The 20,952-nt window shown below is 37.2% G+C and overlaps 1 protein-coding gene across 2 annotated transcripts in view; it reads right to left on the reverse strand.

The window, feature by feature from the left end:
• The window catches only part of cenpi (centromere protein I), a 30,113-nt gene extending 12,769 nt beyond the window's left edge, over positions 1–17,344 (reverse strand). The window contains exons 1-11 of one of the 2 annotated variants that reach the window (XM_053506378.1): positions 17,110–17,344; positions 15,240–15,377; positions 8,605–8,723; positions 8,399–8,506; positions 8,029–8,077; positions 7,897–7,943; positions 7,663–7,752; positions 7,440–7,571; positions 4,958–5,083; positions 2,148–2,268; positions 1,890–1,984 (exon numbers count right to left, since the gene is read on the reverse strand). In XM_053506378.1, the coding sequence (XP_053362353.1) occupies positions 1,890–1,984; positions 2,148–2,268; positions 4,958–5,083; positions 7,440–7,571; positions 7,663–7,752; positions 7,897–7,943; positions 8,029–8,077; positions 8,399–8,506; positions 8,605–8,723; positions 15,240–15,377; positions 17,110–17,275 (1,191 nt within the window). In that variant the 5' untranslated portion in view covers positions 17,276–17,344. Of the gene's footprint in view, positions 1–1,889; positions 1,985–2,147; positions 2,269–4,957; positions 5,084–7,439; positions 7,572–7,662; positions 7,753–7,896; positions 7,944–8,028; positions 8,078–8,398; positions 8,507–8,604; positions 8,724–14,930; positions 15,086–15,239; positions 15,378–17,109 lie in introns of those variants that run through there. The other variant, XM_053506379.1, reaches the window with a different exon arrangement.
• Positions 17,345–20,952: the final 3,608 nt, after the last annotated feature.

Below are 20,952 nucleotides of genomic sequence, written 5' to 3' on the forward strand. Positions count from 1 at the left end.
CAACTTTGGAATGCAAGTGTAATTCGTTCCAGAAGCGTGCTTGTATATCAAAACACTTTAAAGCAAATTGCCCCATAAGAAATAATGAAAACTCTATTTGTTCCACAATGCAAAAAAAATTACACAAATTAACCTGCACTTTACCTTTGAAAAACGTAAAGATATATCCCAATAGATAGGGGTTTCCATTAGTGTGTTTGTGTGCTCACACGTGCTGTATGTGTGTGAAGCTAACGTAAGGCTAGAGGAGGAATGACTCCCTCCCCCCTCTTATCTTACACAGTTGACCTGGGCTACTGTGTGGGACAACTTTCTCACACACACACTAACAGAAACACTGCTTTATTGTGGACTTAACAAAAAACATATCTAATGACACTAGGGTGTGCGCGCACACTAATGGAATCACTGCTGAGTAATTCCATTTCAAATCAACCAGTGGAAGAAAAATTTTCCACCATCACTTCTTGATTTTGCAGATTTTTTACCAATTGTTGGTATTGGCATAAGAAAAAAAAAAAAATTTTTTTGTCCCAACTCCCATTCGTTAAAAAATGGCAGCCATCTTGATTTTTGGCCTTGACGCGCTTTTAAACGTGTCATGCCTCTTTTTGAAATCCTCTTTTCCTTAATAACTCACTTGCTGTGTGTCATATGGAGATAAAACTGGGTTTATATAATTTTTATTTATTTATGTATTTGTACTAATGCCATCTCATGTGGTTATGAAGATATTTCAGAAAAAAAAACATTTTTGGGGGATACCCCTGTTCGACCCCCCAAAACCCAAGGTCTGCATGTATATATGTTACCCTCCAAAAAAGTTTTTTTCTAAAATATCTCCATATCTCCATCCACAGAGATGGCCAAATTCTAATTGCAAAATCTGAATCTACATGAAAAAGTACATAAATACACCCAATTTTATCTCCATATGACATATAGCAAGTGAGTTATCAAGGAAAAGAGGATTTCAAAAAGGGGCATGACACGTTTAGAAGCGAATAAAAAATTTTTTTTGTTGTTGTTCTCATGCCAATACCAACAATTGGTGAAAAAAAATCAGCAAAATTTGTGATCATGTGGTGGCACCCACTGGTTGATTTGAAATGGAATCACCCTGGTATAAAGTAAAAAATAAAACAAATTAACCTGTACATTACCTTAGAAAAGAAGCGCAACAAAGCAGTGTCACTGTTAGAGTGTGTGTGTAAAGGCGGGAGGAGGAGGGAGAAGGCAAACACAAACGAAATCAGGGGTTTCTGACACAGAGAAAGAGAAACAGGATCTTGCTTCTGCTTTTAAGGATGTGTGGTCACAGTGTTTTAGTAAACAGTGAACACTCCCACAACTTCACAGCGCGAGAGACAGAAGAACCATTGACTTAGCTCGCAAACCAGGCTAATCACAATTCAAGGTTCCACTGTATGGTATTATCTGTGCACTAGTCTTCTTAATTTGATGTCAATGATGTTTATGAGTATTTTTGTGCAATCTTAAACTTGTATACAGTAAGCTAGTGACGGTGTTAACATTGCTTATTGGACTTTTTACGTGTGTACATGTACATGCAGTTACCCACACATTACGTTAATTCAATAAAAAAAAACAAGGTAGAAGAATCTCAGTTTTTTAAAATACCTGGCTACAAGTGGACATGGCCTAAATTTATTGTTATACTTTATCTATTGATAAATATGATATTATGATAATACAATATTATTATTAATATGGTTTCAATATAATATACATCGTACTATTTTTTAAAACCCATTGAGTTAATTAATCAAATCAACTAAAAATTATATAATATTATATTTATACATATTGATTAAACTGAATAATTGTTCGAATCACACAGCTCAAATGTCCATCCTGTGTAGCCTCACCTGGAGAAACTGTTGCGAGGAGAGGATGGTACTCAGGAATGTAGAGGCCTCAGAAAGGTCATGTGAACCCCAATCTTCAGGACAAAGTAGGAACTCTATCCCATAAATGAAGAGAGGAAAAACGTTACTGGATCCAGTAATGACCAGACATACCAGACAGGAAAGAATTTTTTTTTTAAATCACAGCAGAGATAACAGAAAAAGGAACAAAAGGAATGCATTGGCATGCTCAAAGCTAAAAGATTTGGGTATTTTTACCCTCTTGGAGAGAATGTCCAAGCCAGAAATTAAGGCGCAGAAACGCAGACTCATCCTGCACACAGTCCAGGTAGTGCAGGGCTAAAGAGGATCCGAGCAAAGAGCCCATCTGGGCTGGCAGCTTAAACAAAAATGACATAAGGTCGTAAAGAACATGAAATTTCTTATGTTCCCACTAGTCATAGGGCAGTATATGCTGAAATTATGTTATGTGCCCAACCCATGTATTAATGAATAAGATTACAATAGTCTTTTTCATAATGTCAACATTTCAGTTATCAGGGACGGACTGTTAATGGACGTGCCGTAATCTCACCATAGTTAAGAAGTGCATCTTGTACCCTTTGAAATACTGACTACTGTAATACTGAGAAGGAATGTTTCAAAATTAGAGAAGAAAGCAGTAGTGCTCTACTGTCACCATAACTGATTTCTTCAGAGTATATGATTGACCATTCTCTTTAGCTTATCTTTATTTTGCTAAACTCTTTTACCTCAAATGACATAGTAATTACACACACAATTTTTTGGCATCTGTTGCAACAATTTACAATCTTTTGAAGCCAGCGTAATAAGCTGTGTAATATTGTTTAATAATGTATAAATTAAGTGACCTTGCTGTTAATATTTTAATCCATATATTTTTTTTTATTTAAAATAAATATAAAAAATACGATCAACATAAAAACTGAACATACAGTGGTGTAAAAAACTATTTGCCCCTTCCTGATTTCTTATTCTTTTGCATGTTTGTCACACAAAATGTTTCTGATCATCAAACACATTTAACTATTAGTCAAAGATAACACAAGTAAACACAAAATGCAGTTTTTAAATGATGGTTTTTATTATTTAGGGAGAAAAAAAATCCAAATCTACATGGCCCTGTGTGAAAAAGTAATTGCCCCCTGAACCTAATAACTGGTTGGGCCACCCTTAGCAGCAATAACTGCAATCAAGCGTTTGCGCTAACTTTCAGCGAGTCTTTTACAGCGCTCTGGAGGAATTTTGGCTCACTCATCTTTGCAGAATTGTTGTAATTCAGCTTTATTTGAGGGTTTTCTAGCATGAACCGCCTTTTTAAGGTCATGCCACAACATCTCAATAGGATTCAGGTCAGGACTTTGACTAGGCCACTTCAAAGTCTTCATTTTGTTTTTCTTCAGCCATTCAGAGGTGGATTTGCTGGTGCGTTTTGGGTCATTGTCCTGCTGCAGAACCCAAGATCGCTTCAGCTTGAGTTGACGAACAGATACCCGGACATTCTCCTTCAGGTTTTTTTGGTAGACAGTAGAATTCATGGTTCCATCTATCACAGCAAGCCTTCCAGGTCCTGAAGCAGCAAAACAACCCCAGACCATCACACTACCACCACCATATTTTACTGTTGGTATGATGTTCTTTTTCTGAAATGCTGTGTTACCTTTACGCCTGATGTAACGGGACACGCACCTTCCAAAAAGTTCGACTTTTGTCTCGTCGGTCCACAAGGTATTTTCCCAAAAGTCTTGGCAATCATTGAGATGTTTTTTAGCAAAATTGAGACGAGCCTTAATGTTCTTTTTGCTAAAAAGTGGTCTGCGCCTTGGAAATCTGCCATGCAGGCCATTTTTTCCCAGTCTCTTTCTTATGGTGGAGTCGTGAACACTGACCTTAATTGAGGCAAGTTAGGCCTGCAGTTCTTTAGATGTTGTCCTGGGGTCTTTTGTGGCCTCTCGGATGAGTTGTCTCGGCGCTCTTGGGGTAATTTTGGTCGGCCGGCCACTCCTGGGAAGGTTCACCACTGTTCCATGTTTTTGCCATTTGTGGATAATGGCTCTCACCGTGGTTCGCTGGAGTCCCAAAGCTTTAGAAATGGCTTTATAACCTTAACCAGACTGATAGATCTTAATTACTTTTGTTCTCATTTGTTTCTGAATTTCTTTAGATCTTGGCATGATGTCTAACTTTTGAGGTGCTTTTGGTCTACTTCTCTGTGTCAGGTAGCTCCTATTTAAGTGATTTCTTGATTGAAACAGGTGTGGCAGTAATCAGGCCTGGGGGTGACTACAGAAATTGAACTCAGGTGTGATAAACCACAGTTAAGTTATTTTTTAACAAGGGGGGCAATCACTTTTTCACACAGGGCCATGTAGATTTGGAGTTTTTTTTTCTCCCTTAATAACGTAAACCTTCATTTAAAACTGCATTTAGTGTTCAATTATGCTATCTTTGACTAATAGTTAACGGTTTTTGATGAGCAGAAACATTTAATTGTGACAAACATGCAAAAGAATAAGAAATCAGGAAGTGGGCAAATAGTTTTTCACACCACTGTATTGTATTAGACATATTAAATACAGAAATAGGCAGTGAGGCAGGGTTTTCTACATTCCTGTGATATTAGAGCTCAATCATGAAATGGAGGGGGGAACTACCGTTTCAATAAATCTGAAAGCATGCTTTAATTTGTCTAGGCTTCAATCTACAGAATTTATTCACATATTTTTAGTTAATAGAACATCTATATATTCAGTAAAAACAAATTTCTGCAACTTTCCTATATGATGCCTCTGAGCACAACAAAGCTTTGACCTAGACTGACCTCGATTTTCTTTTCCAGTCATGTTTTTACTTATAAATGGCAGGAAAGGTAATGACATAGGGTTACTTGGCAGAGGTCAGTCAAACTACCTCTTCTGCAACTTGTTAATTTCACTCAGTGTGCTAAAGTGACTTAGAATAACAACAAAACATGGCTATACAAGAATGCCTATATTGTGACAAACATCAGGTATGGATGGATGATAATGGTCATTTTGTAATATTACCTCTATGTTGTGTATGTTTTGCAGCAGCTGGGTGAAAGATCGCAGTTCCTGTAAACGAAAGACTTTCCTTTCAGAGCTGGTATCAAATGCTGTGCTAAAACCAGGAAACTCCAGATGATGCAGTTTCTGTAATAAGTAATAAAGAAAGATAAAGCATAGATAAAGGAATTTTAGATTTTAAGCATAGATAAAGGAATTTTAATATAGACTTTAAGGAAGATGGTGGTTTAAAGATTAAGGATTTTCCTATGTGGTCAGCCTGTGATTAAACTTGTAAATCCTAATTAAATTAGTTTCTAGTGTAGCAAGTGAGTTTACTGTGACCAAATCACAATAGGCATTATTTATAAATCATAAACATTTGTTGTGTGAGTAAATGAATGTTACTAATCATTTCATTGCCATTCACACATCAGTTTATATTACCTTGAACGGTAAACCAGCTATTTTCGAGAGGGTACATATTAGGGCTGGGCCATATTAACCTTTCACGGTAATACCGGTACAATGTTAGGCAATGATAAGAAAAAGAAATATCGGGACAGAATATGGGTAAAACGTGCATGCGCAGTGCCTTTGTTTTCATACACTCATGGCGAAAAAAGCATGGCGGCGGCAGAGAATGAGAAGCGCGAAAGCGGAATGTTGAATAAAACAGAGGAACCAGAATTGGTTTATAAAAATGGTGCAACTTTAGTGGTGTGGAACTGGTTTGGTTTTCAACCGTCAGATACCACAGATATACTGTGAACATGTTAGTGTTTCTGACAAAGAATCTTAAAACTTGAAATATAGAAAACCTTTTGTTTTTACTCAAGAGTTTGTGCAATTTTATTATTTGACTTATTTATTTGGCACACTGCAGTTTTATGTTGCGAAGCAACTCTTTTTAAGTTTTGTGGATACTATACATGGTTATGCTCAGGATATGTCAGCCCATTTTCACTGGAAATGCCTTTTGGTTAAATTGTCAGCAAGGAATTTGCATTTGCACTGTTAAAATTTTATATAGCTTTAATGCACATACAAAAAGCTGCTTGTTTAATTAAAAATAAATTGATGGGTTTTTTTTTGCACTAAAAGTATTTTGTCTCGTGTCAATCATATCGTCAGTTATATCGTTATCGAAAATTTTCAAATATTTTTAGCCATATTGCCCTAGTACATATGATGAATCAAAACCTGTTACTGAAAACATGTTCATTTTAAAAGTGAACAATGAAAATTTATTTTGCACATGATAAATAAATGCATTTATAAGCAGAGGTCACAGACCATCTGAGTGTTTTTATTTTCTCTATTCACGTCCTAACTGCAGGTTAAGACAAACCGAAAACAGAAAATAAGTAAAGTAGAAAATCTCCAGCATCAGGAATTTTATGATCTACTCTATCCAATACATTGGGTGTAGACAACACCCAAAGTTACAGGAATCACATTTTTCTTTATTGTGATGTTGTAATGTAACCTTTAACTTAAGCTCTTGACATGTATGTATTGTGTTAATGCCACAAGATTGACCACTTAGACAACTGCATTAAGGTACTAAAAGTTTAAGTGAATGTATAACTGACTTTTACTCAAAGACTAAAAATGATGCCCAAGCGGTGGGTAAACCACTAGCCAGAATCCAGGCTATTATCCAGGAATTCCCCCAGCAGAAGATCTTTGACCTTGCATCTGCAACACAGTTTTGTTCCATCTTCTGCACAGCTTTGTACCCCATCAGGAGCATTTTAGGAGTGAAGCAGTTTGACTTGACTTTTGTGACTCATTGGAAGACTGTCAATTGGTTAAAATTTTGGGGCATTACGATTTCCAGGTTGATTCATTAGAACGAATGTTAAGTGTCTGATTTGTCCAAAGCAATTAAATTATAGGTTTGGATTTAAAAATCACTAAAGAATTAAATACACACTGAAATCCTGTGTAAGTTAAGGTTGAATATTTAAATGTCACATCTGTTTCAAAGCAAAACAGATTTTCCTGCCAATCTTCTGCTCTACACTGCATGCCAGTATTGTACCAACAAACCAGAAAGTCTAAAGAGGTAATATGCAATTTCATCCATTTAACCTTTCTAACTTCACCTAAATCATAAAAAGTGAGTCGAACCTGAAGCGAAAACTGACCCGTCATTCAAATGAATTAGTCAAACAACAAATGAAAAATTAAATTGCAAAACATTAAATTGCACATTTCTAGAAAGCACTATCTGACTGGCAGGCTGAACTGCTTGCAGAAGCAGCTTTTGTCAAAAATAGACTAGGTGCATATCTTTAGCAGAGAGCCACTTCTACAAGCATTAACTACAGTGGCAGCGATCAGCTCCAGTGGCCACATGGCAGCTTCCTCCTAAACGAAATGGGGTCCAGTATTTTATTTAAGTCTATTCAGCAGCTCTTTCATCCAATCTAATTTAAAGAAAAAGAAAAGAAAAAAAACAAGGAAAAACAAAATCTGTGCTTTGAGCATTTTTTACCCTTTTTCTGGAAGTGGATTTGCCTTTTAGCTCCAGACTGAGACTTAGATCAGCCATAACTTCAGCCCAGTTCCTCTTCTGCACAGCACTAAGAGCTGCTTTCCAGGTGGAATTGTAGTTCTTGAAGCCCAACTGAAACCATGCAGGCAGGGAAGTTGGTACATCAGATAAGATTACTCCTAGAGCAGAGGTATATTACAATGTTCTAAATGGACACACTCACTCTCATTCTTGACGGCACAGACATTGTCACCAGCTCTGGCCGAAATACTTTGTACACAGCAAGGAGCTGCATGAGGAAGGGCTGTCTGCCCTATTGGAGAACAGAAAGCAAAAAGGCACTGTCAAAAAGAAGTACTGCATATGTAGATAACCAATAATACTCTTTCTAAAACATTACGAATTTTAGTATAGAAAAATAAAACAAAAAGTGCTTAATGATATTTAATGCCATTACCATTTTGACTTGAACATCCATCAGTTTCCTTACTCTGTATGGCTGCACTGTAGAAAACAGCAAAATAGTGAGATGTGTTTATGTCAACAAATGGGTTTATTTATTTTATTAATTAAAAAAAAAAAAACTTACCATGCTCCTTCATTGTTAAAAGGTACAAGAAGTGACAGATGAAAGGACACTAAACAAAATAAAAAAAAGTAGTGATTAGCCTGCTGATCAATAGTCTGTACTAGCATAGTAAAGGGTGGGCTATGGAAAAGTAGCCCACTTCCAATCCTGGTGACATGCTCTTTGGAGAAGGCAGTTGCCCTATGCTTTGTCTGCTGACTGTTTAGTGTTCGGGCTTTTTTCATTACGAACACTACTAGCAGCATAACTGTTAAAGAACTGCAAACAGTATCAAGCGAACATTCTCAGACGTGCCCAAAAAGTTCATAAATGTAAATGAGGACCACTGTTTTAAAATATGGTAAGTAAAAAAAACAAAAAACAAGCGTACCAGATTTTCTTCAGTCACAAAACTGAATATAAAGCCATAGAGAGATCTCAGCTGGTCTTTGCAGTCAATAAGGTCAAAAACAGTAAGAACCCAGCGCAGAAAAAGGACCTTAGGAAAAAAAAGAAAAAAAAGAAACAGGTATTTTTCTGGAAATCGGATAATAGGTACATAAGACTTAGCAAAATGCTGCATGCATAGATTATTACCTGGGCATTCATTGCCATTTTCCCTACACACAGCCAAGATATGCATCGTACAATGGCTTCCTGAGGCACTACTGTAGCAGGTATCAAAAACTTCAAAATCCGCAAACATGTCACACCACCTATGGAGTGACAAGAACAGTTTAGACAATTGAACAACCATTGGTCGAAAAATCCAAAGATGAGACCTCAGAAGGTTGCTTAATTGTTAGATATGTTTTAAAGAGCTACTGCAATGCACTTTGTCAAACTCAATTACTATTATTTACTTACATGAAGACAGGAAAAAGAAAAAAGAAATAACTGATGTATATGTGTCATGTCAATTTAAACCAGGTGCTTCAATACCAGAAGAAAAATCAGCTATCAGCTTTAATTAACAACACTGGGATAATCATGCTGGTAATACAAACTAGTAATATTAATGTTTGAACAAATGTAATTTTTTCAATTATTTGAATGTAATGCTTACAAAAAGCTTGTATACACAATAAATTACTATTTGTATGATTTATATATTTTTTTTAAATGTATGGTCATTCAGTCGAAGAAGGAGAGGAGGAAGGCGTGTTCGAAAGCAGAGAGAGAAGAGAAAAGGCAAGAGTTTAGGAGTGATAGTAGGGACATTGAATGTTGGGACCATGACAGAGAAGGGAAGAGAGTTGGTTGATGTGATGCAGAGATGGAAGTTGGATATACTGTGTGTCTAGGAGAACAGGTGGAAAGGTAGCAAGGCTAGAAGCTTAGAAGCAGGATTTAAATTGTTTTACAATGGTGTGGATAGGAAAAGAAATTTAGTAGGAGTTATTCTGAAAGAGGAGTTTGTAACGAATGTTCTAGAGGTGAAGAGAGTATTAGATAGGGTGATGAGTCTGAAGCTGGATATTGAAGGGATAATGTTCAATGTTGTTAGTGGTTATGCCCCACAGGTAGGATGTGAGTTAGAAGAGAAAGAGAAGTTCTGGAATGAGTTAGATGAAGTGATGCAGAGCATCCCCAGAGGTGAGAGAGTGGTGATTGGTGCAGACTTCAATGGACGAATGAATGTTGGGAAAGGGAACAGAGGTGATGAAAATGTGATGGGCAGGTTTGAGCATCAGGACAGGAATGTAGAAAGACAGATGGTGGTGGACTTTGCAAAGAGGATGGAAATCACAGTAGTAAATACTTTCTTCTAAAAAAAGGCAGGAACATAGGGTGACATAAGAGTAGAGGCAGAAGCACTCAGGCGGACTACATCTTGTGTCGACGTTGTAATCTGAAAGAGATCAGTGACTGCAAAGTGTTGGTAGGGAAGAGTGTAGCCAGACAACACAGAATGGTGGTGTGTAAAATAACCCTGGTGGTGAGGAAGGTGAAGAGGACAAAGGCAGAGCTGAGGACAAAGTGGTGGAAGCTGAGAAAGGAGGAATGTTGTGTAGTCTTCAGTGAGGAGTTGAGATAGGCTATGGGTGGTCAGGAGGTGCTTTCAGTCGACCTGACAACTACAGCCAATGTGATCAGGGAGACAGGTAGGAGGGTCCATGGTAGGGTTGGGTAATGTTTGGTTTTGTTTCGATACCGGTGCCAAAACGATGCTTGAACCGATGAAAATGATGGTGGATGACTCAAGAATACAATTTTATTGAACAAAAAATGTAATGCTTAAAATTGAACAATATATTAAAAGTTTAAAGTATATATGAATATATAAGTAAATACAAAAAACAACAACAAATAAGCCACCTAACCCAACTACAATAGCAGAAATTTCACTATATTTGCCTTTTCTGGCAAAATACGACACCTTTTCTGACTTACTGCATGCCCTGCACAGGACATGCATAGCCTTCTTTGCAATGATAAATAAGGTCACTGTTGTAGTACTACTAGTACTAGCTGAAAAGCCATAATTATTGAACAGAATCCATGTTACATTAGTATTTTACAAATCGTTTGACCATTTGTAAGCATGAATGCAAGATTTGCATTTTGTAATTAACATTAAATTAGCCCTCAACTAACCTGCGGAAAGGCTGCTGTCGTCATTATAATCTGTGGACTCCTTTTTGCTACGGTAGGTATGACTGGGGCTGGGGTCGCCCACACCGATAGTGCCAGCTGTTGTCCGCAAGCTGTCAAACACGGTGCATCCCTCCGCTTTTAACTTTATTCCGTGTGCCCTCAAATGTTTCATTAGATTTGACGTCGACCATTTAGTTTTAGGCATTTTAACGAAAAGAGTTAAATTTACGGAGCTAAGATGGCGGTAGACCACCTGTTGCCGTCAGAGCTAATGTAACCTTAGTTGCTGCATTCACGTGCATCTCGGATGGTCTTATTTCCTGATGATTTGTGCTTTTAATTTTTTTATCCAATAAACTTTTAATCTACAAAAATAAAATGGACAGTAACATTACTGCAACAATGTTTTAAATTCATATTATCAAAGCTTTCCTAAGTTCTCAAGATTTTTCTAATTAAGGAAATAATTTTTTTTCCCGATCATTTCTGACACCCCATGAATGCAGTATTTAAATTTTTACTAGCGATCATGTGTGTTGATGAATCTGATGCTTATTACAACTGCGTCATTCAATCGACAGTCATTTAAGTGGCACCGAAATTCGCGTTCTGTTTCGGTTCGGTACATACTGGTTATATAGGTACCGGTTTTTGGTACCCAACCCTAGTTTGGCGTATCATCAGGTAAGGAAAAAGTGGACAAGGAGACTTGGTGGTGGAATGAGGAAGTCTAACAGGGAAAGAGGCTAGCTAAGAAGAAGTGGGACACAGAGGACTAAAGAGAGTGGATAGGAGTACAGGGAGATGCAGCGTAAGGAGAAGGTAGAGGTGGCAAAGGCCAAACAAAAAGCATATGAGAACTTGTATGCTAGCCTAGACAGTAAGGAGGGAGAGGTGAATCTGTACAGGTTGGCAAAGAAGAAAGATAAGAGATGGCAAGGATGTGCAGCAGGTTAGAGTGATTAAAGATAGAGATGGAAATGTACTGACAGATGCTAGGAGGATGATGGCAAGATGGAAGGAGTACTTTAAGGAGTTGATGAATGAGGAAAATGAAAGAACAGAGTAGAAAAGGTGACTTGTGGAACAGGAAGTAGCAAATATTAGTAAAAAGTGACGTAAGAAGGGCGTTGAAGAGGATGAAGAGTGGAAAGAGCTGATGACATACCTGTTGAGGCATGTAAGTGCTTAGGAGAGGTGGCAGTAGAGTTTCTGACTAGTTTGTTTAACAAGATCTTGAAGAGTGAGAGGATTCTAGAGGAATGGAGGAGAAGTGTATTGGTGCAGATTTTTAAGAACAAGGGAAATGTGCAAAGCTGTGGCAAAGAAGTATGTTAGAGTGTGCAGGACATGTATGAGAGCGCTAAGACAGTGGTAAGATGTGCTGTAGGTGTGACAGAAGAGTTCAAGGTGAAGGTGGGTCTGCATCAAGGATCGGCTCTAAGCCCCTTTTTGTTTGCTCTGGTGATGGACAGGATGACAGATGAGGTAGAACAGGAGTCTCCATGGACTATGATGTCTGCAGATGACATTGTGCTTTGAAGCGAGAGCAGAGAACAGGTGGAGGAAAATTTGGAGAGGTGTGAATGAAGGTTAGCCGCAGCAAGACAGAATATATGTGTGTGAATGAGAGGGACCCAAGAGAAATAGTGAGGCTACAGGGAGCAGAGGTAAAGAAGGTGCAGGATTTTAAGTACTTAGGGTCAACAGTCCAGAGCAACGGAAAGTGTACAAAGAAGGTGAAGAGGCAGGTACAGGTGGGGAGAAAAGTGTCAGGTGTGTTGTGCGATAAAATAGTATCAGCGAAAATGAAAGGAAAAGTGTACAGGACAGTGGTGAGACCAGCAATGCTCTACGACTTAGAGACAGTAGAGGTAGCAGAGGTGAAGATGTTGAGGTTCTCTTTGGGAGTGACAAGGATGGATAGGATCAAGAATGAGTTTATCAGAGGGACAACCCATGTTAGATGTTTTGGAGTCAGAGAGGCCAGATTGAGGTGGTTTGGACATGTTCAGAGGAGAGATTGTGAATATATCAGCAAAGGGACGCTGATGTTGGAACTGCCAGGCAGGAGGTCTAGAGGAAGACCAAAGAGGAGATTTATGGATGCAGTGAGCGAAGACATAAAGTTAGTTGGTGTGAGAGATAAGTGTTCAGAGGATAGCGTTAGATAGAGGGAGATGATTTGCTGTGGCAACGCCTGAAAGGGAACAGCCGAAAGACAAAAAAGAAGGTCATTCAGTACCAAATTTTCCTACCTAAGGAGTATATCTGAGCAAGTGCCAATAAGGAAATAAGCAGCATGCATATTTCGACACATATGTGTTGTATTTTGAGAAGCTTAACTACAGTGTGTGTAGAATATCAAGTTTAAAAATGTCTGGCAATCAAAAGTAAATCTCCATATTTAATTTTATCAGCCCTAATGATTTTATCAGTATTAACTAACAGAAAAAAAAACCCTGCTACCAAGACCAACACAAAAAAAATTACATAAAATAGTTGAATGTTCATGGGAAAATTTTAAAAGCAAGAAATTGCTACTAAGAAAACAGACCACAGCCACCTTCCTCTCATAATTTTAGTCCACCTCATATTACAGGGATTAGTTCAAAATCTAGACTACCAATTCACCCAATCTAATAACACTGAGGACTGCGGCAGGGATTTTAGCAAGTAACACTCAGCAAACAAGTACCAACATTGGTTGACATTCCAGGCAGTGTGTGAGTGGAGGGGCATGGCTCAGCACAACTGCAGCACCCCTTTCCCCAAATGTCCAACTTATAGACCATGAATGCAACCTGATCAAGAGAGAAGATGCCACTCTGTTGTGATTTTGTAGAAAAATTGAGCTACCACTAGGGATGCACCGAAATGAAAATTCTGGGCCGAAAACGAAACCGAAATTTTTGGATGCACTTGGCCGAAAACCGATACCGAAACCGAAAATGGCTTCATTAAAAAACATGTTTAAAATATTTTCTTTTTGTTTGTATTAAAAAAACAAAATTAATTAAGCAATCAAACTTTTATTGATAATAAATAACAGTAATAAGGCTGTTTAACAATAACAAAACTAAATAAAATTTCTTTCTGTAACAAAATTGTGCAAAAAAAATGCTAGCTGCTTTTTTACTTCAATTTTAAATCACTGTACCAAACAACAGTGCACAAACAGAAGAAAAATAAATAAATCCAACCTCTTACTGTAAACAACATAACTATACACACTAAATTGGTCTGCTTTTAATTTAAGCAAAAGAAGCAGGTTTATCTTTATGAACAAAAGTTTTTCAGTTTTCTGGCTGAAGACACAGTTCCTCTTCTCATGAAGAACATACTGCACTGAATAAAATCACGCGGCTCAATGTGGTGTATTAGCCTACGAAATCCGATGTCCTCCACGACTGAAAACGGCTGGTCATCTAAAGCAATGAATTCCATTACTTTCTCTGTTATGTCACGTGCTTTAGCACGTGACCCCCTCTTGAAACTTTTGCAGAGCAAATGTTGCATATTGCAACTTTGCTGTCCTCATCTGAAACTTTGAAGTGCTTCCAAACCGCCGACATACTCCGTGTTTGATGCGTAATGACAGCGCGAACGAGACGGGAGGATGGGAGAGGCGTGGCGACAATTTCGGCTTTTATTTTCGGCGCTTTCTTACGTTTCAGCCGAAACCGATAATGCTATTTCGGCCGAAAATTTTCGGCGGCCGAAATTTCGGTGCATCCCTAGCTACCACAATTGAAATGATTAATTATATATTGTGGAGTGGAGTGTGGCGCAATAACGGTTCAATATTGATTATCTTTGGAAGCTGATAATCATAATAGAAATTTTATTAATTGTACCGTCTTCTTATATGAGTGGTGTTCAGGTCAAACTTGAATGGGACTTGTGATGAAAGTTCTCTTAACTTGTAAAAATTGTTCGCATTTACAGATGACTTCAAGCACAGTACGGTGATGAGCTCCTTAGCTGCAGTAAACCATTTGAATAATAAAAATTTTAAAGAATTTTTATAAATAGTTCACACAATCATTCACAAGCTTAGCTGGGAATTATTGCAGATCCCCTGTACAGTCCTGAGCCATTTCCACATATTTGTGCCATATAAGGAGTTCCTGGGAGGCCAGTGTTTCAGACATGAAGCAGGCAGACCTATCATGGCTCCGGCATGCTGAGAATTTTTTTGCCTTGGTGTCCAAGCACTATTGAAGCTCTGGTGTAAGTGCATCAATGTGGTAGAAGATTATATAAAGAAAAAAAAAAAGATTTTACTCTCATTGCTGTATTTTGTTATCTTGCACAATTATGACCTTTTTATGTCTGTATGTCAATGGCTGTACGTATATCAATTTTAGGTACTGCAATTTTCATCAAATATTTTGTTGTTTCATATCTTGAGGAAAGCAATGAATGCTAATGTTACTTCCGATGCTTGCTCCCCACATGCTTGATTTATCCAGTCGCACTGGGGAAGAAAAATACTCAAAGAGGTTTGACTCCACAAGATTTAAGAATTAAGTGTAAATTTCCATTTGCCACAAATTTCAAAACAGTCTTTACAGGTGTACTTCTATAGTCCAAAAAATAAAAAGGCCAACATAAAGGAAAAATCCTCTTACCTGCTCGGAGACTTAGTGCCAAGTCAAGAAGCAAGGAGATAGCATCCGGTGGAAGACCATGACGAACAGCAACAGTTTCTACCACTAGCAAGTTCCTTTCAAGTTCATCATTGCCTCTTACCACTGTGCCTTCCTGAACTGTGGGAGACAAATACAAAGCTCATGATTAACAGGGAAGCAGTTTCCGTTAAGACACTAGTGTACAGTATGCTTGGATGTCATTTGATAACAATAAGGAATAAAAAGATCAAAGATTCTCATATCAAGGAACCAGCTGTTCTATACAAAATTATTTTCCCTGTTCTCCACACAACTGACCCAACTCCCAAATAGGGATGGAAGCAGAGGAAAAAAATATACTATGTGTAAAGATTTTTGATATACTAACAATAGGAAATTATTTTACTTTATCAGCCTTCTTGTTAATTTTCAACCAAGTGACTTTAGGATTGCTGAGGTTGTATCTGTGCCTGACACAGCAGAACAGAACTGAATCAGATAGCAAGCATGAATTATGTTAGCTTTCTCCTTTCTGAGGGAATAATGACACACATCTCCGCATTTAATACACAATAACCTCACAGACAATCAGCATGCTTGAAGGGGAAACAGAGCTGGAGCATTTAAATAATAAATGAGGAGAGTATACTGTATGTAACATCTGGCTGTGGTAGAGCCTTCTAGAGAAGCTAGAGCAGTAAAAGTAGAGCAGGGCAGAAAAGGAGAGTTCTCAAAAAGGCAGCATTATTTCTAATTTTCAGAGCTCAGTTGCCTGCTTGAGGTGTCCATAAATAGACCCTGTCAAGGAGGTTTCCTTCTGTATATGAAAAGGGAATTAGAATATATTTTGTTTTGTTTTTCATAAAAGCCCGGTAAAATATGACTGTTACCTCCACATATATAATCTAGTCCTGTGGGAAACACTACAAAATTAACTTGTACCAGAATGAAAAACTACTCATAAAAAGCTTGCAATTCCTAGATATTTGCCCTTTTTTATAAAACCCCTCGAATGAAATCCAACAAGTCTACAATTAAACATTTATTGCTTCACAGAAGAAAAATAAAATAGTGCTGTTGTCCAAATACTTATGGTCCCAAATGTAAACATTCCTTTTTTATGCTTTGTGAACTTTTTAGTTCACAAAGTCTTCTGCCCAAAAACTTTTACCCGTGTTTCTGAACGTGAATAGTTGTTTATGATTTTATCTAGAAATTCTTTTTTTTATTTAGTAAATAATACTAATACTGGGTTTTCACAGGCAGGATCACAAATGAGACATGTGCAAAGCGTTTTATCAGATTGTACTAAAAATAAAAGAGCTTTTATAGACATCAAGATTGTACGTTATTTTTTGGTTTTCAGATGTTGTTACAATTCTAAACAAACTTAGCAAATAACTCGCTCTAACCACACATTATGCTGTGCTGCCTGCAAATGTTGAAAAGTTTACAGTGCGCCACCTGTAGGTTTTTAAAGGAACGGCAGCATTTTACCACCTTAAATGCAAACAAACTGCTTTTTTTATATTTTAGATAAAGTATATACCTCTCATTAACGTGACCTGTTGGCATTTTGCTAAAACAAACATGGAGCTGTCCATGTTTTCCTACACTCTGTGTAGCTTAACTTAGACCACTCAAGCTCCTAGGCAGAACTGCACCCTTTCTTACACTCTGGTAAAGAAGTCTTGCTATAAGCAGTTACTATAGCCCGACTGAGCTAACCGGCTAAATAGTTTAGAATACCACCACATAGTTGAAGTTAGTTTAGTAATTAAGCTATCCGCGCTTTTTTGTTTGTTTGACACATTCCATACGTTAGAAAGCATCTCTAATGGCGTGCTCTATTAGCAAATCAGCTTCTTACCGTTTGTGAGATATTTCAACGCCAGCTGTAACGGGTTGGTCTCGCCCTTTCTTCTCGCTTTTTCTGCCACACGTAAACTCCTATTACTTAAGATGGAGCTGGAAGACTCTAACATTTCTCTTGATGTATCCAAAGTTAATCCTGGCGCGTTCGGTAAATTCGCCATTATACGTGCTACATAATTCTGTTTCAGCGCGTTGCTGTTTGGCACTCGAAATTCAAACACGACTCGAATTATCCGCGCGACCGTTTGGACATGCGCATTTGAAAACTTCCGGTTTTGCTCATTTCTGCCACCCAGCGGTAAAATGCTGACGTCATATTGAAAAAAGTGCTAAGATAAACACGTAGACGCTTTTTTGCACACAACAAAAGTCATTAGCAACACAGACGTCACCACACAACATTAACGTACAGTCCTTCCCCATTTATCTAATGTTTCCAGTAACAAGAAAAATATCTTGTATCACTTATTACAAGACAGCATTAAAAATTGGGAACACTGTTAGTCACAAATACGACTAAAATACCATGACTGGAATTGGGTGTATTTACTGCCACCCAGCGGTAAACTGCGTAATCACTCAGTTAAAATGTGTAAATCATTAAATATGTATTTTAATGATGTACACATTTTTTAATTAGTGATTACGCATATAAAGTTATTGTGCGTCATAAAACCCTGGGCTAGTCTTTGCAGGTACAGCAGGATGCTAATACGCGTAAAAACTCAAATTAAACTCAAATAATTTTACGATTCCTACTTCATTCAACTCAATTACTCTAAGGATTATTATGTATCTAATCAATTGAATAAAAATTATTTCTAGGTATAGAGTGTCACAAAACCAGGTCTCTGCTACATCACATTTATTACCATCATTGAATTTATTTTTATTTTTTAAACTACAGAGGTCTAGCGAAGGTATTTAAATTCATAAAAAAAGAAAATCATGGCGGTCTCAGTATCAGTATAATGACAGTTATCTACTGGTTTCTTTTTCAGTGTCCAAAATTTACAAATGTTTTACTTATTTATAAAGTAAAAGGCCTTTCTCATGTCTGTGTCTGTCATTACAATGCCAGTAGTATGTCATCTAGCACTGCAACTCCTTTTAATTTGATACTGATCATGGCTTCACTTGCAGTAAAAACAGCATTATCCAGTGGCACTGCTTGATCACCTGTGCTAATTAAACAGGCTGTTTCTGGGTAATCTAGTCAATATCTAGTAAATATCTAGTAAATATCCCAATACTGTGGACTTTGTGTAACTCGTGTATAAATCACACTTTGAGTGACACATAAATCACACAGTGTGACACTTAATATCTTTGTCAGGTTGTGTAACATTTTGTATCATTTACTGTCTTGATTTGCCAGATTTTGCACTTGTCTGTTATATTGTGTGTGTTGTAAATTTATTACACAATAAAAACTGTATGTTGTATTTTGCACATTTAGGTTTATTACATGAATATATTTATTTTTACGCATGGGCTTGATTTAAAAATGAGTGATATTAGTAAACTGTAATATTTTTAATATTGTTAACCTGCTGGTTTTAATGTTGTGGTGGACAGAGGTCAGTATGGACACTGACTGGTCTCAGGTGGCTCATCGCTGTATGCTGTTAAGTGAGGAATTTTGATATGTTCAGTAAAACTATCAAATTTCTCATTTGTGTTTTATGCATCTCATTTATATCTGGCTTTAATCTCATTGTGGTCTTGTATATGGCTCATTTGCATAAGCATACTGTAAAAAATATAAGGAAATAGATATATTTAATCAAATTCAATATATTATGAAGTATACTGTTAAATATAAAATCACATACATTAAGCTATATATTTAAATATATTTCTCAATATATGAAAAGCTTCAGTTTCTTATGTATTTTTCAATATATTGTAATATATTAATATAATACATTATTCAGTATATTGTGAATATATTTAGATCAGAACACTAAATCATTCAATATTATTGACAATTAATATATAGAGAAATATATTTTCTTTGCATAAAGGTAGTTTTGACAGCAAAACTAAAAGGGCGAGCCAGAAGAGAACACAGACATGAAAGCTTCCTAGGATACGTATATATACAGTAGATATACATCCAGCACTCTACCATCAACAAACCTGAGTGTACACATTAAAGTGAGGGGATGCGAAAGCGTTCGAACATCCAACAAAGAAGTTGGAACCAAACCTTCTATGCCTTTAACCCCGCAAGACCTATATCTTTAAGGTTGACTAAACAAATGGATTTTTATCCAATTTTTTTATCCAAAAAATGCAATATCTAAACACCAATAAAAGTGTCCCAAAGATTAATTGTGAGGCTATTCCATAACTGTAAGGGTTTGTAAGAGAAAGATCTGCCTTCTAATACAGCCTTCATTACTGACTAAAGCAGGGGAGAAACGGTGAGGCTACAAAGAGCAGAGGTAAAGAAGGTGCAGGATTTGAAGTACTTAGGGTCAACTGTCCAGAGCAACAGAGAGTGTACAAAGGAGGTAAAGAGGCGGGTACAGGAAGGTTGGAATGGGTGGAGAAAAGTGTCAGGTGTGTTGTGCGATAAAAGAGTATCAGCGAGAATGAAAGGAAAGGTGTCCAGGACAGTGGTGAGACCTGCAATGCTCTACGGCTTAGAGACAGTGGCACTGAAGAAAAGACAGGAGGCAGAGCTAGAGGTAGCAGAGCTGAAGATGTTGAGGTTCTCTTTGGGAGTGACGAGGATGGATAGGATTAAAAATTAGTTAATCAGAGGAACAACCCATGTTACATGTTTTGGAGATAAAGTCATGGTGAATATATCGGTTGAAGGACGCTGAGGTTTGAACTGCCAGGCAGGAGATCTAGAGGAAGACCAAAGAGGAGATTTATGGATGCATTGAGAGAGGAAGGTAGTTGGTGTGAGAGAAAAGGATGCAGAGAACAGGGTTAGATGTAGGCAGATAATTCGCTGTGGCGACCCCTGAAAGGGAACAGCCGAAAGACAAACAAGCAGGCATAGGAAATGGTAAAATAATAACAGTTTATTCAGGTACTGTGACATGAGATAATTTAGTCTTGTATAGGTCAGTAGTAGTATTTTATAATCACAGCAACATTTTACTTGGAGGGGTGATTATTACGAGTGGTTATCTTCTGGTTCCAAAAAAGACTGGAGTAAACTGAAGCTTTTTTATGCACCTACTTGAACATCCAGGCAATAAGGCACTTCAGTAATCCAACCTAGTGGTAACAAAAGCATGAACTAGTTTCTCTGCCCTCCATTACTGTTAATAATATTACACAGCAGAATTATGATAATCCATTTTTTATCACTCATGTCATGTGACATGGCACATTGGGCATCACATAATGACATTATGACCTGTGTTTTCAAAAATAAATTTATTTGTTACTGCGTGTACATGTGTGTGTGTTCGTGCACTGTTGGTGGGATGTAAGTGAAATCCAAAATTAGTTAATGTGTACACTACAAGTTTTTAAAGACAACATAACATTTTCTAATCTGTCAAGGAGAAAACCGATCAGTGTTGTCAAAACCTACACTACAGTCAAGCAACTGAAGTAAGGATACACAGCAGAGGTCAGTATTAGGTCGTTTACTGTTTTTACCAGTAATAACATAAAGTGCTATGATGAGGCCTAAATGAATGTTACTTCTATGTAGTCCTAAGCAAAACTTCTTTCCTATTCCTTGTTCTAGGATCTGAGCCCAATACAATGTTACAATTATGACTTCAAAACATTATTAATATCATTTATTTTTTATGTCTCAACTGAAAATTCCTTAATCCAACTCCTTTAAAATGCTTACAGTAAA

This window comes from Clarias gariepinus, chromosome 10, assembly GCF_024256425.1.
Source record: "Clarias gariepinus isolate MV-2021 ecotype Netherlands chromosome 10, CGAR_prim_01v2, whole genome shotgun sequence".
In the NCBI taxonomy this organism is placed as follows: domain Eukaryota; kingdom Metazoa; phylum Chordata; class Actinopteri; order Siluriformes; family Clariidae; genus Clarias; species Clarias gariepinus.